Source organism: Bos javanicus, chromosome 25 (assembly GCF_032452875.1).
Source record: "Bos javanicus breed banteng chromosome 25, ARS-OSU_banteng_1.0, whole genome shotgun sequence".
Classification (NCBI taxonomy): Eukaryota; Metazoa; Chordata; class Mammalia; order Artiodactyla; family Bovidae; genus Bos; species Bos javanicus.
The window spans coordinates 25,654,829-25,678,063 of record NC_083892.1 but is presented as its reverse complement, the minus strand read 5'-3'; the positions used below and the strand labels follow the sequence as shown (position 1 = coordinate 25,678,063).

The 23,235-nt window shown below is 43.7% G+C and overlaps 1 protein-coding gene across 2 annotated transcripts in view; it reads left to right on the top strand.

Moving 5' to 3' along the window:
• Positions 1-3,019: 3,019 nt before the first annotated feature.
• The window catches only part of XPO6 (exportin 6), a 106,589-nt gene continuing 86,373 nt past the window's right edge, over positions 3,020-23,235 (top strand). The window contains exon 1 of one of the 2 annotated variants that reach the window (XM_061401499.1): positions 3,020-3,151. In XM_061401499.1, coding sequence (XP_061257483.1) covers positions 3,149-3,151 — 3 coding nt within the window. In that variant the 5' untranslated portion in view covers positions 3,020-3,148. The remainder of the gene's footprint in view (positions 3,152-23,235) is intronic. The other variant, XM_061401498.1, reaches the window with a different exon arrangement.

Sequence of the window (23,235 nt, the reverse complement as noted above, 5' to 3'; positions counted from 1 at the left end):
TTTTGTGTACATTAAGTTTAATCTTCACTCTATCCTGGCAATGAAGGTATGATGGACATGGTGGTGATGCCAACAAATCCACTTTATTCTGGGGAATTGAAATCAGCCCCAGGGGAGGCTTCTTTAAGTCAGTCTTAGCAATTCCATCTTCCTCTACATGGCTAGTTCAGGGATGGGCAGGCCTGGGTCAATTAGGACCAGAAGTATAAAACTTACTGCCATGAGATAAGACATGGGAAACTATGCTCTCTCTCTTTTTAAAATATGCATTTATTTAGCTGTGCTGGGTCTTAGTTGCTGGATGTGGGATCTTTAGTTGTGGCATGTGGGGCATAGTTCCCTGACCAGGGATTGAATCCTGGTCCCCTGTACTGGGTGCACAGGGTCAGCCCCTGGACCACTAGGGAAGTGCTCTCTCTTGCTGGATGTGAACAGGGAATTTTGTGGCCCTGGCTGGCACTGGCTGCCATCTTGAGGACAAGGCTGATACACCTAGGATGGCAAAGCCAAGAAAATCCTAGATTAATGGATCCAGGGCACCCATCACTCCCAGCCTGAAGCTGACTTATTTCTGGTTGTCCAGGTTTGCGAATTATGTGAGCCAAAGGCATACATCCATTTTTTGGCCATGTGGCATGTGGGATCTTGATTCCCTGACCAGGGACTGAACCCACATCCCCTGCATTGGAAGCACTGAGTCTTGACCACTGGACTGCTAGGGAAGTCCTGGCATACTTCTTATTGAGAGTGAGTTGACTTCCTGTTGTTTCATCTAATTACACAGTGAGAAAATTAAGACTTTGATAGTCTCTTGCTCAGTATACCTCAGCTAGTGATTAAGAGCAGAGAAGGCAATGGCGCCCCACTCCAGTACTCTTGCCTGGAAAATCTCATGGATGGAGGAGCCTGGTAGGCTGCGGTCCATGGGGTCGCTAAGAGTCAGACACGACTGAGCGACTTCACTTTCACTTTCAGTGATAAGAGCTGGGTTTCCCACTCCAAATCTCTCATTCCAAAGTCTTGGCTCATTTCACTACACTGAGCCAAGACAGGGCAGGCCACTTGGCATCCATCCTGATTCATCTGTTTATCTTTTGAGATGGCTTCTCTTGTACATGCAGTTGGAGATTCTGTCCCCTCACTTTGCCTCGCCAACTATAACATGTCATTCAAGCCACAGGTAAATAAATGTCACTTCCTGACTGCCTCCCCATCCAAACCCCCAAGATTAGCTTAGATCTCTTGGCTATTAACCCTCAAATGGTTTGTATTTTTCTTCAATGCTCTTATTGCAATTAAAAGTGATGACTCATTTGGTAATACTTTTAAAATAATTCATCTCTCTATTCCATAAAGGCCCAAGTGTGTCTGCTTTATCAGCATTGAATCCTCAGAACAGTGGTTGTCACTTAGTGGGCAACAATAAATATTTAATGAAAGAATAAATGAAAGCCATTGCTTTCTGTGGCCTTGAGTTATATCAGCAGTCCTCCAAGGGTGATCCCTGGACCTGGAGCATTAGTATCACCCAGGAACTTTTTAGAAATGTAATTTATGAGCTTCTACCGATTAGACAGGGAGGCCTGGCGTGCTGCGATTCATGGGGTTGCACAGAGTCTGACACGACTGAGCGACTGAACTGAATTGAACTGATGAGCTCTGGGAGTGGGGAAGGGCAATCAGTGTTTTAACAGGCCCTCCAGGTGATTCTAGTTCATGCTGGAATTTGAAGGCCACTACACAGATTTGGTCCAGCTCATGACTAGCCGCACCTCTACTGCTGGGCATTGTTTCTTGCTTCTATTTGTTAAAGTCAGTACTTTCACAAGTAAAGTGGGTTGGAGGATAGAAACAGGAACCGGAACCTACCACATCTTTGCCTTGTTAGAATCTCTGCAGTTGCTGTTCCTTAACTTTGATCACGCTGGCGGCTATTGACTTTATCCTCAGGCTTATTTACATTTCCATTCCTCCCTTCCATGTTCTACCTGGGGCCCCTGTGTGTTCGTTCGTTCATAACACTCACAACACTTCTCGTTTCTTACAATTAATTTATTCACTTGCTTGCTACTTGCTGCTTATCTGCCTCCTTGAGTGCAGGGACTACAGCGATCTTGTTTACTGTACTAGTCCTGGCATCCACAGCTGAGCCTGGTCCACAGCAGCTAAAATTTCTGTGGGCTGAATGGATGTAAATTCCACAAGGGAAGAGGCTGCGTGCCACCGACTTCTAGCCGGGTGCTGGGCAAATAGAAGGTGCTCCTTGAAGATGGGTGGAATGAATGAGCTCAGGAAATGAAAGAGAAACCGCCCCTTTACCAAGATGGCAGGGCCAGTTCCCTTTACCAACATGGCCGCTTGCCCGCGTGGACCGGCGGAGGGCGGCGGGCGTGGGGCGGGGCCGGGAGGGGGCGGGGCCAGAGGGAGCCGTCAGGTGCGGCCCCGCCCCGCGCCCCCCGGCCCCCGCCCGCTCGATTCCGGATTGGTCCGGTTCCAGCGCCGCAGCCCGGCGGCCGCGCAGTGGGGCCGCGCCGAGCGCTCGCCACTTCCGGCGCGTTGGGGCTGTTGGTCGGGGGCGGCCGCGCAGCGCGAGCAGGCAGCTCCGGGGCGGGCGCGCGCAGGGATGCTCCGGGGGGCGGCGGCAGCGGCTGTGTGGGCTGAGGCGGCAAGGATAGCGTGGGCTCCCGGGCCTTTCCCCTGAGTCGGCCGCTCGGACTGCGCCGCCCAGGCCCTTTCAGCCTCCGCCCCTTCAGCCTCCGGGCCGGGCCCACCGCCGCTTCTGAACGCGGGGGCCGGGGAGACCCTGCCTGGGCCCGGAGCCTCCCCTCGGGGGTCGGGCCCGGGCGGGGGGCCCCGAGCCGCTGCCCTCCTCGTCAGCCCTCCGAGCCCCATTTCCTGCTTTTTTCAGTTTCTTTGGGGAGGGGCGGGTGGGTCTGGATGAATTGTTCCGGGGGTCCCCGATGAGGCGGGCCGGGGGGCCGCGCTCTTTTTAGAGGGTCCCCGCGAGGCTCGGGGGTGGGGAAGCGGTTGTCTTTGCATGGGCGGGGGACTTCCCGAGCCTGCCGGGACCATGACCTGAACTGTGCAAGCCGGACGTGTCCGAAGCCCGAGAGCCAGCTCACCTGAGCCGCCCCCTCCCCCGGCCAGCATGGTAAGTGGGGTCGGAGCCCCTTCCTTCCCGGTGCCAAGTCTGAGCGGTGGGAGCGGGCCCGGGACTGCTGAGCCATCGCTTCTCCCTGGGGCGGGGAGAGGCGCGTGCCGAGTACGGCAGTGACACATGCGTGCAGGGTTTGCAGCCGGGCTCTGAGCTCCCATCCCCCCCCAAACCCCCCCCTCCACCCCGCCTCCCGCCCCAGGGATGGTTCAGGACTGGGAGGGACCTGGACGCAGACACAACCCTTGAATCTGTTGTTTGCCTCTCGTACATTGTAGCTCATCACGACAGTAGCTAACAATTCTGTGCTAAGTGATTGACATGTGTTATTTAATTAGTACACCAGCCTTGTGTTCTGAAGTGGGGAGACTGAGGCACAGAGCAACTAAATATCCAGCTCAGGGTCACTCTTTAAGTGACAGTGGCAAGGTTTGAACCTAGTTTGATTTCAGAGCTCCTAGTAGAACACACTTGACAGAGTTGGAGTGGATCTTGTTTTAGCCGGCTCAGTCGTGTCCGACTTTTTGCGACTCCATGGACTGCAGCCGGTCAGGTTCCTCTATCCATGAGATTCTCCAGGCAAGAATACTGGAGTGGGTTGCCATCTTGGTATAAGCTTATATACAGGGCAGCTGAGAGGGTTTGTGGTTTGCAAAGGTCACTTACCTAGATCATTGCAAAGTCAGGAACTGTACTCTGTTGACACTCACCCTGCCTGCCTGTCTACTACATGCTCTGACCTTTGCCCTGGAGTGCCTGGAGATCGCTTCATCTTTCCAGATCTGGTTCAGAAGCCACCTCTTCTGAGGATAACATTCCATATTTTCCAGGCCCAAAGGCACTCTCAGTACTTCCTGAGATTTGTGCACATCTGTTTTTTAGCATTTGTCTTGTTGGAGTGATTATTTCTGAGCCGTAGTTGTCCATTGTGGTGGACTCAGTTCCCTCAAAGGTGAAATTGTCAGAATTTTTATCTTCTCTGGCTCTTGGTACATAGTAGGCCCACGGAAGATGCTTGAGACGTCAAGTCTGTGTTTGAGCACCTCCAGTTATAGGTTGCCCATTTTATCTCTGTCACGTTAGGGGTTTAGTAGAGAAAAGGAGGCCATGACATTGTCTGTGATAATAGCTCTTCAGGCCAGCGTGGTGTTCTGAACGTTGGAGTGTCCTGTAGGTGATGTGTTAGGTCTGGGGCAGAGAGAGGAGACCTAAGCTGTAGCCCTTGTCTTCATGGTGCTTATAACCAGTCAGATAAAATGCACCATTAATGCCAGGCAGCACTGTATAGTGTTGCCTGTACCATGCGTAGGTAGGATGGATAGTGGCAGATCAGTTAAGCTTTTTGAGTCCCAATGTCCTCAGCTGTAGAATGTGGAGACAGGAATTCTCTAATGAACAAAAGTATGAGGTGTAACACTGAATGAATGATGATAGTAGTATTCAGTGGGCCTTCATTGATTCTTTCAATGAATTAAAAAAAAATGGTGGTAAAATATAGGTAACATGAAATGCACCATTTTAACCATTTTTTTTCCCCCTTTATCTTACATGCATGGGCTTAGTTGCTCTGTAGCATGTGGGGTCTTCCCTGACCAGGGGTGGAACCCGTGTCTCCTGCATTGGCAGGTGGATTCTTTACCACTGAGCCACCAGGGAAGCCCCATTTTAACCATCCTTAAGGGTAAAGTTCAGTCACATTAAGTACACTCATATTGTGTCCATCCCCAAAATTATTTTCATCTTGTAAAACTGAAACTATACCCATTAAACAGAAACTCCCAGTCCCTTCTTCTCTGTCCCCTGGTGACCACGCTTCTACTTGTCTCTCTGAATTTAACTACTGTATAAGCCTGCATATAAGTGGAGTCGTACGGTTTTTGTTTTTCTGTGACAGGCTCATTTCACTTAGCGTAATGTCTGCAAGGTTCATCTGTGTTGTAGCATCTGTCAGCATCCTTTTTATGACTGAATAATATTCCATTGTGTGTGCCGCCCACATTTTGTTTATCCGTTCATCTGTTGATGGACACTTGGGTGTCTTCCACCTTTTGGCTATTGTGAAAAATGCTGATATGAACACGGGTGTACACATCTTTTAATGAATTTAAGTGGCCATCGTACGCGAGGCTCTAGCAAATGTCAGATAAACAAGACAGACAGGTACCTTCTCTCAGGTAGCTGACAACATTGCCTTAGAACATTTGGGCAGAATTTTACTGTGTATCGACTTAGCTGGCCGAGCACCCTTGTATTCAGGTTTCATTTTAATTGGCAGTCAGGAGAGCGTTATGAAAATAACCACCTTTGAGCAATTAATTGTAAAGTAGTTGACTTCATGATCACCATTTACCATTTTTTTCTGAGATAACTTTTGAGTCAAGTTTTTTGTAACCTTCCCCTCACTTATTTTAGCACACAGTGGGTGACCACAGCGGATGTGAGGCCAATAGGACTGTCAAATCGTGTCCTCTTTGCAGCACTGACCCCAGGGGTTTGTCTCCTTAGGTATCCCAGGTTCAGGGGTGTGGCTGGGGCAGGCCTTGCCCCCGACTGCAAGGAAGCTGTTGCCTGGTTTGTGTCTCATTTGAGGGGAGGGATCACAGTTCTTTATTTGTTCCAGAAACTCTTTTTCCATTTCGTAGTGACTTGACATTTTTGCTTTGAAAAGCCTTGAAAGCGTTGGCAAATAAGTTGGGGCCTTTGTAATACCTTCTTTCTAAATTTCAGTTCCCTAATAAGATGAAAATGATGTAATATGATAGAACTACCATTGGTTAAGTATCTACACTGAGCTACCTGTGTTTCATTTATTTGTTTCTTTTCAGTCATTCAGTATCAGTTATGCACACCAGCCCTGCTAGGTTGGTTACCATATTGCCATTACTACTAGAGGAGGAGGTGAGTATACCTGGTGTAGGATTCCTGTTTAACAAGAGGTGGAGCTGGCATTTGGTCCCACGCTGCCCTTCTCCAAAGTCTCTGCTCCTTGAGGTACAGATGCTGCCTCACATGGAAGATGGTTGGGAATGTCATCCAACTATATTTTATTTGGTTCTGAGATGGTGATGTGGGCAAGGGACCATAGGAATTTCCTTTAAAGTCTCCCTCTAGGAAGATGAGTTTTGACCTGCAAATTTAGAATTAGTGAAAGATTTGTAGGTTCAGCAAGGAATACCTAGAACAGTGAGATTGTAACTACCTTTGATGAAATCATTTTGGGTTGAATTCTCATGAGTTCTCAAGTGATGTAACATCTCAGAGGTTCCCACCACTTCTCTGAAAAGTTCTTACTTAATGTCAGATTTGCTTATTATGGAAATTTTGTGCAAAATTGAACCCTTGCTTAAATTAGTGGGTTGTTTTTTTTTTTTTTAGTTGCCTGGAAGATTGCTTTGGTTACTAAGCCTTCTCATTTTTGAATGTCCTCTTCTGTGAACAGTCCCTGTAATGGAGGGAAAATCAGACCTTAAATTTGGCTCCTCACTTGGTGTGCCTTCCGTTAGTTCGGCAACTGTATTGCGTTGTGCACTGCAGGACTGGAGGCGTGAAGAAGCTGTGGTGGTGGAGGGAGACCACAGGGCAAGGTTCAGCGGTACTCAGGTTCTCTGTGGCAGTCTTGGCACAGAGGTTTTCTGGGAGACAGGTTAACTATCCAGGAAAGACTTGAACAGCTTTTGAAAAAATGAGGCGATGTATGGTTCAAATGATAAAATGACCTGCTAAACAGACCCCCAAAACACTATTAACGTGGTGTCGAGAAGTTATTCTGTACAACAGTCCAGAGCTTTGTAGTGCCTCAGTTTATTCATCTGTTTATTGACTTCCTGCATCAAACTTAAAATCCTAGGATCTGTGGATACATTATCATCATGAAAGAGTCTCTATGAAAGAAAGTGAAAGTCGCTCAATCATGTCCAACTCTTTGTGACCCCATGGACTGCAGCCTGCCAGGCTTCTCTGGAGGTCCATGGAATTCTCCAGGCCAGAATACTGGAGTGGGTAGCCATTCCCTTCTCCAGGGGATCTTCCCAACCCAGGGATTGTACCCAGGTCTCCCACATTGTAGGTGGATTCTTTCCCATCTGAGCCAGTAGGGAAGCCTAGAATACTAGAGTAGCCATTCCCTTCCCCAGTGATCTTCTGACCCAGGGATCAAACTCAGGTCTCCTGCACTGCAGGCAGATACTTAACTATCTGAGCCTTTCAAACAATGCCAGGAGGCAGAGACTATTTTTATTTCCCATTTTATAGATGAGAACATTCAAGGCCCAGAATGGTTAGGCAGCTTCTCAAGCTCACACTACAACCAACTGATAGAATTGGCATTCAGAGCCTGGCAGTCTGGTTCAAGAGTCAGTGCTCTCAACTGCTACACTTTTACCCCAGGAAGGGTTATATTGCCCCTGACCCCTGGGAGTCAGTTTAGTGAGGAAATGGGACATATATTCTGGTAATTACGAGAGGCTGTGTGATAAGGTTTAGCATAGTAGAAGAATAGGGCTTTCCTGGTGGCTAAGATGGTAGAGAATCTGCCTGTAACGCAGGAGACCCAGGTTCGATCGCTGGGTAGGTAAGATGCCCTGGAGAAGGGAATGGCAACCCGCTCCAATATTCTTGCCTACAGTCCATGGGGTTGCAAAGAGTTGGACATGACTGATTGACTAACACATAGTAGACGAATTCATTGGTAGCACACCTGAGGGAGGTTAGTGGGGCAGAGTGGCCAGGGAAGAGTTCCCAAGAGAAATATTTGAGTCGTGAAGGATTCAGAAGAGTTGGACAAGGAAAAAAAGAGCCCTCTAGTTGAAAATTTGCAGACAGTTACAAAGATTAGATATAGATCAATAAAAATAATAGAAAATAAGGGTGGAAGTGAAGGAAGGAATTGACATTTGTTGAGTGCTCAGGACTTTGTAGGGCTCAGTAGTTGTGGTGCATGGGCTTAGTAGGGGCTCTGTGTGCCGGTATGGACACAGTACACAAACATGCTGCCCATATGGACGCAGTACACAAACATGCTATTTTTTCTCATCGTGAATACCTTTACTGCTACCTTCCTGGCCAGCTGCTGCTCCATTTCCTCATTCCTCTGCGGCAGAACTCCAGGGAAGAGTGATCTCTAATTCCACACCTTCCTTCCATTCTCTCTTAAGCTCGCTTGTCAAGGTCCCGCCCCACAGTTGTTGAACATAGAGGTTAGTCCTCATCTTCCTCAGTCTGTCAGTAGCATTGGACACGTTGAATACTCTCTTCTCAGTTAAGTCTGTCTTCACCTGGCCTCCAGGACGCTAAAATGTGCTTTTGGTTCCCCCCATCTTACTGGATATTTCTTCCTCATCCCACGATCTTTGAACAGGTGGAGTGCTCTAAGCCTCGGGTCCAGTGAGCTCCCAGGCTGGACCTGTCTCTCCAGCTGCCTTTCTCACATACACAGCTGCATACTTGACATGCAAGCTCGTTTGTCAGGCATGGCAAATGTAACCTGTCTAAAACTCCACTCCCGATCTTTGCCTTAATTCCTTTCCACCCACAGGGCTTCTCTGTCTCAGTTGGGGGTAGCTCCATCCGTTTAATTGCTTGTGCCAAAAACTTGGAGTCATCCTTGACCTTTATTTCTCTTCTGTCCCGCATCTGGTCTGTATCAGGAAGGCTGATTGTTTTCTACCTTTGAATTGTAGCCAGGATTTTCACTTCTTGTTCCCTCTACTGCTGTCTCTCTAGTTTAGGCCTTGAGCATCTCTTGCCTGCATTATTGCAGTTGTCTCCTAACTGTTCTCTTAGCTTCTGACCTTGCGCCTTTATAGACTATATTAACACAGTAGCCTCAGTGGTCCTTTGAAAAGTCGAAGGCACCTGATATCTTTGTTCTGTTTCCTTGGCTTCTCAGCTCACTTAGAGGGAAGGCCATGGTGCGCCTCCGTGGCCTGCTGTGCCCTCCGTGTTCTGGCTGTGATTACTTTCTGAACCCCTCTCCTGCTCTTCCCTGCTTGGCTCATTCTGTTCAGCTGCCCTGGCCTCCTTGCTGTCCTTGAGAAGCTCCAGATGTGTGCCTGCCCCCATCTGTTGTCTCTCCTTGGGCTGTTCTTTCCCCTAGACAGCTACAGGAGCAGTGTGAACTTCTTCAAGTCTTCTCAGGAGTAATCTTCCCAGCGAGGCCAGTCCTTACTGAAAACTGTGATCCCATCTCAGAACTCTCATCCCACTTCTTTTTGTAGCACACACACTTTTAAACATTTTACAAACTTAATGTTATTTATGAGGTCTGTTTTTGTTACCTCTTTCTGCCAAAATACTAACTTCCTATAGCTTGCTCTGTTCACTGATGTATCCCAGGAGTATACAGTATACAGTATTCCTCCTGTAGTGGTGGTGGTGGTTTATTCGCTAAGTCGTGTCCGACTCTGTGACCCTATGGACTGTAGCCTGCCAGGCTCTTCTGTCCATGGGATTCTCCAGGCAAGAATACTGAGGAAGGGTGCCATTTCCTTCTCCAGGGCCTCTTCCTGACCCAGGAATCAAATCTGGGTCTCCTGCATTGCAGGCAGATTCTTTACCGACTGAGCTATGAGGGAAATCCTAGACAGTTATGTTGTAGTTAGGAATGCGGTGGCAGTCTTGTGTGTTTAAGGTTTTTAGAGAAGGAGAGTGAATAGAACTTGCAGAGAGGGGGCACTTGAGAAGAGAAGGGTGTAACTGAACATGTAGTGTTACGATAGCGTCTCTAATAGACTAGTTTGGCAGTGGTGGTGATTTTTGTGAAGAAGCAGTTAGAAAGCTTATAAAAGCAGTTAAAAGCTGGGTAATGGAGGGGCTCCAGCCCTATCCTAGGGAGTTTGGCTTTGTTTTTTGGTTAATTTTTTTCTTGAAGGAACATTGATTCATCTGCTGTGTGTAGGTTAGATTGGTGTAGGAAACCAGATAGAACATCTATGTGGATATGACAAACGCTTGTCTTTGGATTTGGAGTTAGGAGTGGAGAGGAAGACTTGACCAAGAGAGTCATCACTTATAACAGATGGACTCCAGATGCAAGGGACGAAGAAAAGGGAGGCGCTCAAGCTGATTTTGGAAGCCTCTAAACTGGCGATTGGGAATGGTGGGAAATTTTAATTGATTGGTGATTGGATTTGGTAGGGATGAAAGAGATGACAGGTGAACTGATAGGAAGATGACAGGAGATAGGCCATGTGCTGATAAAATAAGGGATTTGGCTCTGTCTGTAGATACAGAGTCACTGCTGTGTCGAGGTGAAGGTAATTGTCTTTGGACAGGACAAGGATTGTGACAGTTGTAGGTGGTTGGGTTGTCAGCGGAAGTGTCCTGTGCAAGGGAGGTGTAACTGCACAGGCTGGGGTGAAGAGGGACGGAATTCTTGAATGTGTAGCTGTTACTTATTGCTGCTTTTTCCTCCTCCCTTTTTGTCTCCACCGGTGGTTTGTTCTGCAGCCTGTTGCAGACTGATTTGTCGTCACTACTTTTCAAGACCACCAGCCACCACTGTGTGCTGAATCCAGTATACAGTCATCCCTTGGCATCCATGGGGTTGGTTCCCGGAGCCCCTGAGTATACCTAAATCCACAGATTCTCAGTTGGTGTAGTCCAGTGAATACATAAATAGCCTCTTTTCAGTCCTTATGCCCTCTTTTGGCTGTTGGCAACCACTGGTCCCTTCCGGCTTCCCACCCGCCCTTCCCCACCCCCTGCCCGGAAACACTTTTTCTCGGCTCCATTGGCTTCCATGATATAACTCTTGTTTCAGTCTCCCTTGATCTTCTTTCTTATGACTCCAGCTATGAGCTGTGAACCAGTGAGAACTCAGTCACATTCTCTTGCCTTGGATATCCATTGGAGTGCCCTGTAGACATCAAATTAAATGTGTCTTAACGAAACCCATCGTCTTCCATTTAGGTTAGCACCTCCTCCCCTATACCCTAACTCTCTTAGTGATCTTGTTCACCGGACACTCCAGTGATAAAGCTGAGTCATCTTTAAATTTCTCTTTGCCTTCAGTCCCCCACTTATGGACCTGTTGATTCTGTAGCTAACTTATGTCTGACCTCAGCCTTACCCTCCATTCCCTCTGCCTTGGTGAGGCTACTGTCATCTCTTGCTTTCGTAGTTGGTGTCTTCACAGCTTCCAGATTCTTCCTCCACCAATCCATCTTCTTTCCATGTTCCTGCCAGAGCTGCCTCACGGACCTCAGATGTGGTCATGTCACTTGACCCCAAAGTGTTCTGAGCGGAGGGTCCGCAGTGTTGTCGAAGACCAAGTTTTTATCATGACAGAGTAGTGGAAAGCACATGGGCCCTGGATTTTCACAATTTCTCTTACTCTTAGTCCTCTCAGTAAGGATGAAGATGATTTATTAAATGCTTACAGTGATTTGTTCGGAATATCTTTTAAAGACTTCTCAAATTATGTCTTGTTCTATAGCCTCTGCAAGCCAGTTGTCATTCCCAGAACACCGAGTACACTTTGATACGTCTCTGCCTTTGTTCAGTGCTATTCCCTCTGCTTGAACATCCTTTTCTTCTGTTTGAGACCTTACCTACCATGACCATGACCCCCTTGAGGCTTTCCAGCCGCTAGTTTAACATTTATTATCTTTGATTATAGTTTTTTTTTTTTTTTACTTATGTTATTTTGATTTATTTGTTTTTATTATATAAGAATTACAAGACTATTCTTGTAGTAAGTGTCAGATAATTCAGAAGTTTGAAGAGCAAAATGGGAACTTCCTCCATCCTTTGCCTGGCTTTTTCTCCATTCCTTCCCCTCTAAGCCTGGGGGTGGGGAGGATTGATTCCTTCTCTTTATGGTCCCATAGCAGAATGAGTCTCACTCTTTACATTTCCAGTGCCCAGTAAGCATTCAGCAGATATTTAGGTAATTGAAGAAGTCAGGTGTGATGGGCCTTGCCTGGCGGTCCAGTGATTAGGACTCTGCTTTTGCTGCTGCTGCAGGCTCGGGTTCAACCCCTGGCTGGGGAGCTGAGATCCCACAAGCTGTGTGATGGAGCCACTCCACCCACAAAACAAAAGAAAAAAAAGAGGTGTAAAAACAGCAAATCCCAGAAAGTCAGTGTAGGCCCTTGAGGTTAGTAGTTGATAGTAGCAGCATTCAAAGAGCGTAGTAAGATTGAAATAGAGTATGAGTATAATTTTTACAAAAGCCATGCAGCCAGCAAGCTCAGGTAATTTTTCGGGCAGGTAGAGGTGAGGAGCAGGTGAGCAAAAGGAGTTGTCAGAACAAATGCTGTGTAGGTGGTACACTTCCTGGGAGGCCCCTGAAACTGATTGCTCCTGGGAGAACTGCTGGGGGACGAGTGGGAGTGGGGGTGGCGTGAGGTGAGGGCTGTGGATAGTGGCTGAGGAAACCCACAAGGCAGAGAGAAATGAAGGCGGTGAGAGAGGCTGATGGGAAGGGAAGGAAGCTGGGGGTTAGCGGGAGAAAAAGGTCTGTGTGTTTCACAATTACACGCCGTGCTAGCTTTGTTTAGGGCCCTCGTGTACTTGGACAGATTGGAAAGGTAACCAGTGAAATGGGAGAAAACATTTGCAAATCATACATTTCATAAGAGCTTATGGGATTTTCCAGGCAATAGTACTGGAGTGGATTGCCATTTCCTTCTCCAGGGGATCTTCCCGACCCAGGGATCGAACCTGGGTCTTCTGCATTGTAAACAGATGCTTTGCCATCTGAGCCACCAGGGAAGTACATATAGTGATAATAACCTTAAAACTTGTATAATTTACCTCTTAAAATAGAAAGGGCAATATGGTAAAAGTTTGCTGATAACAAATGAGAGAAAAGCTATTTCTGCTTATTCTCTGATGTGACAGAATAGAGAACATGTGACTCCTGAGGGTAATGTGGTAGCTGGAGCACGTTACAGAGCAACATAGAGGAAGGTGCTCTGACTTCTGTACGTGTTTCAGTTCAGTTAGGCGTAGCATACGTGGTGGTTTACTTACATCAGAGCAGTCTGCTGCTCTTTTGTATGAAGGTTATCATGAAAAAAGATCTTTGGTCTCAGACTCCCTGGAAAGGTAAAGGTATTTTATGAGTTAAATGCAGTTGAGGTAGAGGGGAATCATTGGTTTTTCTTTCTCTCTGCCTTGTGAGGATGTGTAGGCAAGAATACTGGTGTGGGTTGCCATGCCCTCCTCCAGGGGATCTTCCCGATTCAGGGGTCAAACCTGTGTTTCTTATGTCTCTTGCATTGGCAGGTGGCTTCTTTACCAGTAGCTCCACCACCTGGGAAGCCCTCATTGGTTTTTAAATTGGCTAATAATCAGACTTGGGATAAGTTTTTTTTTTTTAGAGTAACAACTGGGTAATTTTTATAAAAATTATGTATGCTCATTCAAAATCAGGCAGTATCAAAAGGTATAAAGAACATGGCAAAAAGAGAAATCCTTTAGATCCTCGTACCCTGAACTATGATTAATAGTCCATATATGTTTCTATTTGTCTATAAGATAAGGAAAATAGATGCCTAAAATAAGTACTTTCATTAAAAAAGTGATCATGCTGATTTTTGGGGTCATGCTTGTTTTAAAATAAAAATCATTTTACTATCATTTGCATTTAAAAAAGTACATTTTTTGCAATATGTATATACTCTCAGGAAGTTGCAAAATGAGTACAAGGCTTTCCATTGTACCCTTCACCCAGATCCCCCCAATGGTGACATTTTACATAGCTGTGTGCAATATCAAAACCAGGAAATTGACATTGGTACATGTCAGTTATTGACTAGACTACAGACTTATTTCCCTTTTCACCATTTGTAACCTGCATTTACGTGTATGTGTGTGGTTCTGTGCAATTTATTCCATGTATTGATTCATGTAACTACAGCAGTCAAGGTACAGAGCTGTTCCATCACCACTGAAGGTCTGACTCATTCCTAATACTTTTTTCCCCCTAATACCCTTTGTAGCATTCCTCCTGTCTCCTGGCAACCAGTATACTATCTGTTCTCCATCTCTGTAGTTTTGTCATTTTGAGAGTTGTGCGAATGTAATCTGCAGGCTGTAACCTTTTGGTATTGATTTTTTTTTTTCCCCCTCTGAGCACAGTCCTCTTGAGGTCTCTCCATTTCATTTCAGTTTAATAGCAGAAAAAGAAACAAATGAAACTGAAAAATGATTTGTTAATTTCAAACATATCTTTGCTTCAATAATTATTAGCTCTTGATAAATTTCAGTAGGTTAAGGAAAAAAGGTTAAGGAAGTGGAAAACATTTCTATGTAATGGAAACCATTACAGAGATGGCATTATTTTTAATATATCCATGTTTCAGTTCTAGGCAGCATCAGTGAACTTCATAATAGGAAAAGAAGATGTGTAGTCTTTCCACTTTTCCCTCTTTACTCTTGTTATTTTACTTTGTCAGTGTCTTTAGAGCATTTATAGTCTATTCTATAACCATAATGCCCTCAGTGTTTAGTTTTAGTTTCATATTTTAAAGAATCCAAATGTCCCCCTACTAGTTCTTTTAACTATGGTCTTTCCATGTCTGAAATTTTTGATTCATTTCCCTGTAAGCTGGAGTTTATTGTCACTCTTAAGAAATAGTGCCTTATTTGGTGATTTAAGAATGTCTCTGCCTTTATATGTGAAGGACATCTTGGCTGGGTATAAAATTCTTGAACTGCACTCTTTCCCTTAGATCTTGTAGACATTGTTCCACCATCTGGGATTGAGTGTTTTCTTGAACCTTTTAATCTATTTAACATTGATGAGCTGATATATAGTGTGTATATACATATATAATATAGTTTTTTTCCCAAAAGAGTTTATGGTTGCTCTGTTCCCTGAATTACTCATTTTGAAAGTGTCTGTTGTCTTTATCCATAAATGACAGCTTGGCTGGGTATAATATTCATGGGTCGTACTTTTTTTTTTTTTTTAGAATTCTTTGGATATTTCTCCATTGTTTCCTACCATTGAAGGTTCAGTTCAGTCCACTTCAGTCGCTCAGTCGTGTCTGACTCTGCGACCCCATGGATTGCAGCACGCCAGGCCTCCCTGTCCATCACCAACTCCCGGAGTTTACTCAAACTCATGGCTATTGAGTTGGTGATGCCATCCAACCATCTCATCCTCTGTTGTCCCCTTCTCTTCCTGCCTTCAATCTTTCCCAGCATCAGGGTCTTTTCAAATGAGTCAGCTCTTCGCATCAGGTGGCCAAAGTATTGGAGTTTCAGCTTTAACAGCAGTCCTTCCAATGAATATTCAGGACTGAATTCCCTTTAGGATGGACTGGTTTGATCTCCTTGCAGTCCAAGGGACTCTCAAGAGTCTTCTTCAACACTACAGTTCAAAACCATCAGTTTTTCAGTGCTCAGCTTTCTTTATAGTCCAACTCTCACATGCATACATGGAAAAACCATAGCCTCGACTAGACGGATCTTTGTTGGTAAAGTAATGCCTCTGCTTTTTAATGTGCTGTCTAGGTTGGTCATAACTTTCCTTCCAAGGAGTAAGCGTCTTTTTATTTCATGGCTGCAGTCACCATCTGCAGTGATTTTAGAGCCCAAAAGAATAAAGTCAGCCACTGTTTCCACTGTTTGCCCATCTATTTGCCATGAAGTGATGGGGCCAGATGCCATGATCTTAGTTTTCTGAATGTTGAGCTTTAAGCCAACTTTTTCACTCTCCTCTTTCACTTTCATCAAGAGGCTCTTTAGTTCTTTACTTTCTGCCATAAGGGTGGTGTCATCTGTATATCTGAGGTTATTGATATTGCTCCTGGCAATCTTGATTCTAGCTTGTCCTTCATCCAGCCCAGTGTTTCTCATGATGTACTCTGCATATAAGTTCAATAAGCATGGTGACAGTATACCACCTTGATGTACTCCTTTTCCTATTTGGACCCAGTCTGTTGTTCCATGTCCGGTTCTAACTGTTGCTTCCTGACCTGCATACAGGTTTCTCAAGAGGCAGGTCAGGTGGTCTGGTATTCCCATATCTTTCAGAATTTCTCACAGTTTATTGTGATCCACACAGTCAAAGGCTTTGGCATTTGCCACTGAAGGTTGTTGTGTGGGAAAGCCTTGTTATCCCAATTCATGTAATGTCCCTCTCCCTTTACCTCAGTGAGAGAGAACTTGCCTTTTTTGCATGGTTGCTGGAAGAAATCTGTATTACTGAAGTTCAGTAACTCAGGTTATCTCTAGTGTGGATCATTGTTCCTGATTTTTCCTGGGAACATGGTATGCCTACCTTCATGTTTATACCTAGTTTCCTAATGTTGGATACTTTAGATTTCTAGTGTGTTTTGCATCAGAACTACAGTAAACACATTAAATGTATCTTTATCCATTTTTTGAGATTGTTGGATAAGTTTGTAGAAGTGAAATTGTGGGGCAAACAGTACATTTAAAAATTCTGGTATTTAGTGCTTTTTCTACAAAATGATTAAATCAGTTTATATTATCACTAGTGGGATTCTGGCTGACACCAGTAAAACTTTTTAATGTGAAAGATGAAAATGACACTTTAGGAATTTGGTTATGAGTGAAGTGGAACATCTTTGGATGTTTTATTTCCATGTGTTTTTTTTCCTGTGTCAGCTGACCATTCCTGACCTCTATACATTTTTCTGATGGGTCAGCCAACAATCATTTGAAAAATGTAATTTGGCTGACTAGTTTCAGAATGTTGATAAAATTAGGTTTGGAATAGCCTGCACATTTGGTTGATTAATCTCATGCCACTAATTTTAGTTAGATTAAGAACACTATAATTTCTTATATTCTGATATTGTAGACTTGAATAAAATGATTGTCTTGGGATAGGACTGTATAATCTGGTAGTTTTGGTAATTTTCTGAACCATCATACATTTACCTTTTGTCTGATGATCTGTGTAGTTAATTGTGTATTCCTCCCCACTTGGTTTCAGGTTTATTTGTTATAACATAATGTAAGAACAGGTTTAATTGCAGGAAAGTGGGTCCATTGCCAGAAAGTTGCAGAATTCATCCCAGTGAATGATTTTTCTGATAATCGTTTGTTGCTGATCCTGTTAGTTTGGTGTATTAATTTAGAATGTTAAAGGATATATGAAATAACTTCATGGGAGAGTTTATCAGTCACGCTTAGGGTTTCTCTGATTTTCTACTGAAATTCCTCTAATGGCAGAGAGCCTACACTTGCTTAAGAGAAGCCCCTGTCCTGGGGCTTTAGGTCAAAGCAGCTCTCTTCAAACCTGAAATTTCTTGCAAATCTTGAACTGTATGTTAAATCTTTATTGTTTAGAGGTCAATAATATTGTTTAGAAGTCAATATATATTTTTCTTTCTTCCTCTCTCCCTCTCCTTTTTTCTTCCCTTTCCTCCTCCTCCCATCTTTACAAAGATCCAGGCATATATATATATATATATATTTTTTTTTTTTTTAAGTCTTTATTGAACTTGTTACAATATTGCCTCTGTTTTATGTTTTGTTTTTTTGGCCACAAGGCATGTGGGTTCTTAGCTCCCCAGCCAGAGATCCAACCTGTGCCTCCTGTACTGGAAGCTAGGAGTCTTAACCACTGGGCTGCCAGGAAAGTCCCAGACACATTCGTTCTCTTTGAGGAGCACTCTGTCCACCGTCACATTTTTCTGCTGGGGTTGACTGATCATGTCTCCAGAGTTCTGTGGATAGACGTACTTATCTGAGGAGTGCTGAAAAATCATATCATGGGGTATCTGTGAAGGAGACTTCTTATGAAGGGGAAAAACTTGAAGACTTGAAAAGACCTCAGAAATATAAACCATCCCTGTTTATACCTTAAGAGTGAACAGATTGAAAGAGAACTATTGGCATCTCGGTAGACTCTTGACATGTAATACTTGTGTTTTTGGTTATTTGTCAGTAACTTTCAAAGCCTTTGATAAGTCATTTGTTATTTTAGAGAAGTGTGACTTGCAGTGCCTTCAGGTGTCTGGAACAAGTCTCTTGGCTGGCATATAAGTGGGCCTGTCTGATTGCCTAGCTTAGTACAGTCTGGGGGTTCTTTACTCTTCAGGGTTATGATTTGAAAGTTATGAAAATCTTTATTACATTATGAAAAGTAATCCCCCAAAGAAATCCAACTGGTAGAACTAATGATGCAAATGAAACGATCTGAGGAAGTAAAAGTTCTTAGTTAGCATAGAGGAGTTATGGACAAATTAGAGTACAGTGTTAAAATTTGGTGTCTTGGATCCACCACACTCTAGTTGTGGAAAGAAAGGAAAGCAATTCGTAATACTAGGTGAATGCTGGGCCTTGGCAAACATTGCTGATTGGAGAAAGTTGAAAGGACAGTTAACTTGTGATGTTACTCTGTTCACCAGGATGTGTGTAATTTGTAATTCTTTTCTGAAATGCAAAGTCAGGAGTGGGAGGAAGCACTGTTGGTGAATTTGGGGGCTCACTTGCAACAGAGTTCCAAAATAATGCAAATCAGCTGACCTGCAGCTATTGAATGTAAACATGGGAAAGGGTGACTAGAAGGTGTGTGCATGTGCGTGTGCGTGTGTGTGTGTGTGTGTGTGTGTGTAAACATGGGAAAGGGTGACTAGAAGGGGGGTGTGTGTGTGTGTGTGCGCGCACGCGCTCAGTCGCTCTTTGCGACCCTTTAGACTGTAGCCCACCAGGCTCCTCTGTTCATGGAATTTTCCAGGCAAGAATGCTGGAGTAGTTTGCCATTTCCTTCTCCAGGGGATCTTCCAGACCCAGGGATTGAACCTGTGTCTCTTGTGTCTCCTGCATCATTGGCAGGCGGATTCTTTACCACTGAGCCACTTGGGAAGCCCTGACTAGAAGTCAGAGGTTTTTAACTTTTGGAAGATGAGATGTGCACGGCAGCACGTGATTACAGTGCTGGGGGAAAAGTACAGAAATAGGCAGCGACGATAGTGTCTCCAAAGGCGGCTGCTCTTGGAAAGGCTTTATTTAATTACTGAGGAAAGGAGCTTTATTATTGTCTAGGAAATTATTCCTCTATACTCTGCGTCCTGTTTTTAGATAAATAAATTTAATTATTATTAGTAGTATTTTTTTTTGGCCATGTCATGTGACATGGGGCATCTTAGTTCGCCAGCCAGAGACTGAGCCTGTGTCCCTTGCAGTGGAAGCGCGAAGTCTTAACCATTGGACTGCCAAGGAGTCCCTAATTTTTATTTTTTATTGATGTGTAGTTGATTTATTAGCTTCAGGTGTACAGCAAAGTAATTCATCTGTATATATATGTATAATATATATGTTAATATAAATTATATATATATTTTCAGATTCTGTTCCATTGTGGATTATTACAAGATACTGAATATAGTCTCCTGTGCTATACAGTAGGCCCTTGTTTGTTTTATATGTAGCAGTGTGTATCTGTTAATCCCAGATTTATCCTCCCCCCCCTTTCCATAAGTTTGTGTTCTATGTCTGTGAGTCTGTTTTATAAATAAACTTATTTGTACAGTTTTTAGCGTCTTCATAAGTGAGATCACGGTGTTTGTCTTTCTCTGGCCTGTTTTATGTAGCCTGATAGTCTCTGGGTCCACCCAGGTGCTGCAGATGGCATTTTACGTTCTTTTCGGTGGCTGCATTGGTGAGTGTAGTGTGTCACGGGGCATTTGTGCTGCTTCCGTGTCTTGATTATTTTAAGCAGTGTGCTGCTTTGAACATTGGGGTGCATGTATCTCTGATTAGGGGCTTTTTCTGTTTTGGGGTATATGCCCCAGCGTAGGGGTTGCTGGGCCATATGACAGTTCTGTTTTCAGTGTTTTTAAGGAGCCTCCGTATGTTCTCTGTAGTGGCTGCACCAGTTTACGTTTCCCACCAACGGTGGAGGAGGGCTTCCTTTCTCCACATCCTCTCCGGCATTTATTAAATTTAGACTTTTTGATGATGGCCCTTCTGACCAGAGTGAGGTGATACTGCATTGTTGTTTTGATTTGCATTTAGAGAAAAAACAAGTGATCTATCATGGATTTATGTATTCAGTTTAAGCATCTGGTTTTGAGATATTTTAGACTTGCAGAGGAGTTGCAAAAAGAGTACAGGGAGTCTCTGTATACTCTTTATTCATAGGAATTTATTAAAGACAAAAACAGAGGCACAGTAGCCCAGTCTCCAAGATTTGTGGCCAGTAGTTTAGCTCAGTTTCTGCACCTACTTGCTTCTAGTACTGTTTGGCAGCTAAAGTTGGTACTAATGTGATCACAAAGTCTTCTCCACCATTTTTTGTTTGTTTTTGCTTATTTTTTCCTGATTGTAAAAGGTATTTTGAACTCTGTAGACTATTTGATAAGTATAAAATAGGCAAGAAATTACCACCATCTGATTCAGTCTCTAATAACATTTTTCTTTCCTTCCAGTGTGTTTTTCTATTTACTTTTAAAATATGGTTGAGATCATACCGTAAATGTACTTTTTTCTTCTGCCTTTTCCACTTAATATGGTATAAGTAGTTTTCCCAGTCATTAAATACTTCATAAGTATTTGCAATGGCTCTATAATATCACATTGCATGAATTCTTCAATAGTTAGATTGTTCCATTTTTCGCCATTGTAAATAATGTGTGATTAATGTTTTTGCTAAAAGCTTTTTCTGTGTTTCAGAAAATTGCCTTAGAATAGATTCCCAGAAGGGCCCAAAGGGTATGAAGTTTTTTTTTTTCTTTTTTTTTTAAAATAAATCTTTTATTTTAAAGGTATGTCATTAGTCTTTTTCCAGAAAGTTTATACCAATTTATTCTCCCACAAGCTATAGAAAAATACTCACCAGCATTGTGTAGCCTTCAGAAAAATTGTGGTAGAATTAGTAGGTTTAAAAAATGGCTTTTCATTGTTCCTCAGTTTTTTTTCTTTGGTAGGAAAAGTTTTTACCAAGTTAGATTTTCTTTTTGTTTGTTTATAGAAGACATCCCTTATGGTTACTTTACTTAACTATTTATCCTTTACTGACATCTATTAGAAGTGGTGCCTTAAGCATTTTTTCTCATTGTCTTAAGTAGATTTTTATTATTATTTTTAATTGTGGTAAAGTACACATAACAGAAGGGCTTCCCCAGCGGCTCAGCAGTGAAGAATCTGCTTATGATGCGGGAGCTGCAGGAGACGTGGATTTGATCCCTGGGTCGGGAAGACCCCCTGGAGGAGGGCATGGCAACCCACTCCAGTATTCTTGCCTGGAGAATCCCCATGGACAGAGGAGCCTGGTGGGCTACAGTCCCTAGGGTCGCAATGAGTTGGATATGACTGAAGTGACTTAGCATGGCATGGTACATATAACAGAAAGTTGACCATTTTGAAGTGTACAGTTTATTGATATTGAAAGTACATTCAGCATGTTATGAAACTACCACCACTCTCTAGTTCTAGAGCTTTCTGACTCTCCATTGGAAACCCTGTACCCAGGAATAGTCACTCCCCATTTCTCCCTCTTCCTAGCCCCTGACAACCACAAAGCTGCTTTCTGTCTCTGTAGGTGTGCTTATTCTGATGTCTCATATATATGGAATCACATTCAACTTAAGAAAGAGTCACAACCTAAAAGCTGAGAGTTATGATTTATTTGGTGAAAACTTTTAGGACTTAAGCCTGGGAGAGAGCATCTCAATAGTCTTGAGAGAACTGCTCCAAAGAGGTGAGGGGAGGAGTCAGGTTATATAGAAGTCTTAACAACAAAGGGCAGGTAGTCTGAACATCAAAGGATTACTGTTAATTAAAGAAAACCAATGGACATGAATTTGAGCAAACTCTGGGAGATAGTGAAGGACAGGGATGGACAGGGAAGCCTGGTGTGCTGCAGTCCATGGGATTGCAAAGAGTCAGACATGACTTAGCGACTGAATAGCAAAGAAAATCTGATATCCCAAGTTAAGAAATTTAGCAATTTTTTTTTTTTTTTCTATGTATGGGAAGATGCAGGAGTCTGGGCTCACTGAAATCATTCCTTTCAAATGCATCTCAGCTATCCTGGGGCCAGTATCCTGTGTTTTCACATGCTGACCTCTGTTGAGCTCACCAGAGGGAGTGGCTGCAGTCTGATGACTGTTAGATCACAGGTACCTCTCTCCTTCCTGAGTGCCCTGAAGGGCTGGAATTGCTGATGACTGTGACATCCTTGTTTATTGATATGGCAGGAAATATTCCAATTCTCACAATATTTATGACCTCTCAGTATCTTTTAAAGCAGAAAAAAAATGAATTAGATTAAGTAAAATTCAAATTGAATCTATGTATTAATATTAGAGTTTGAAAATTGACAGTCCATCTGTTAAACGGTCTTAATTCAGCATATTTAGTTGGTCAAGGTTTCCCATCCCTGGTTTGTGATTGTTGGTGATGACAGAGGGCGACAGGCCTTGCGGGGAGGAGGGAACCTAAAATAAGGACAAAGATAGAAAGAGTATGGTGCTTGGAGAGTGAAAGCCAATGAAGTGAAAGCACATTCCGTGGCTGGGAATATACAGGAAGCCCTTCTCAAGTTAACCTCTACAGCAACATGATTTGAAGAACTTTAGGTAAGGTGCCTCCCTCTGTGTCATCAAAAAAAAAAGAGCAACAAAATAGCCTAAAAATGAATGTATGTGATAGTATCTAATACACAAGCACTCAGGAAATGGGTGAATTTTTGCCTAGAAGTAAGATTGGTGTTGGGGACAGCAAGGACAGACAGAGGGCCAGGGCATCTGTTTTCCGTGTTGGAGCTCTTTGCTGGAAGTCCTGGGAAGTGGGGGAAGTTCTGTGTGTTTCTCATTTTTCGCATAGAAGTTTTTCCAAGGGCCTTCAGAGTTTGATCAGATACTCACTGAGATGGAATGTTTGGTGTAGATGGAGGATTGTATTTATGGAACCATATATAGCTTCTGTGGTAAATTCTTCTGTGGGCAAGTCAGTGTCTTGTTTTCATTAGTCAACATGTTAATCACTTTCTCAGAGTGGGTGGGGTCAGTGTGAATCAGCAAAGCCAGTGATCAGCACTTGTGTTAGAGACACCTCAGTCCCCCAGGTAGGCAGTGACTTCATTTTATTTCAACATTGCTTATGATTAAGCAGTTAAGGACACATTTCTGCAGCAAGTATTCAGAAAGGAG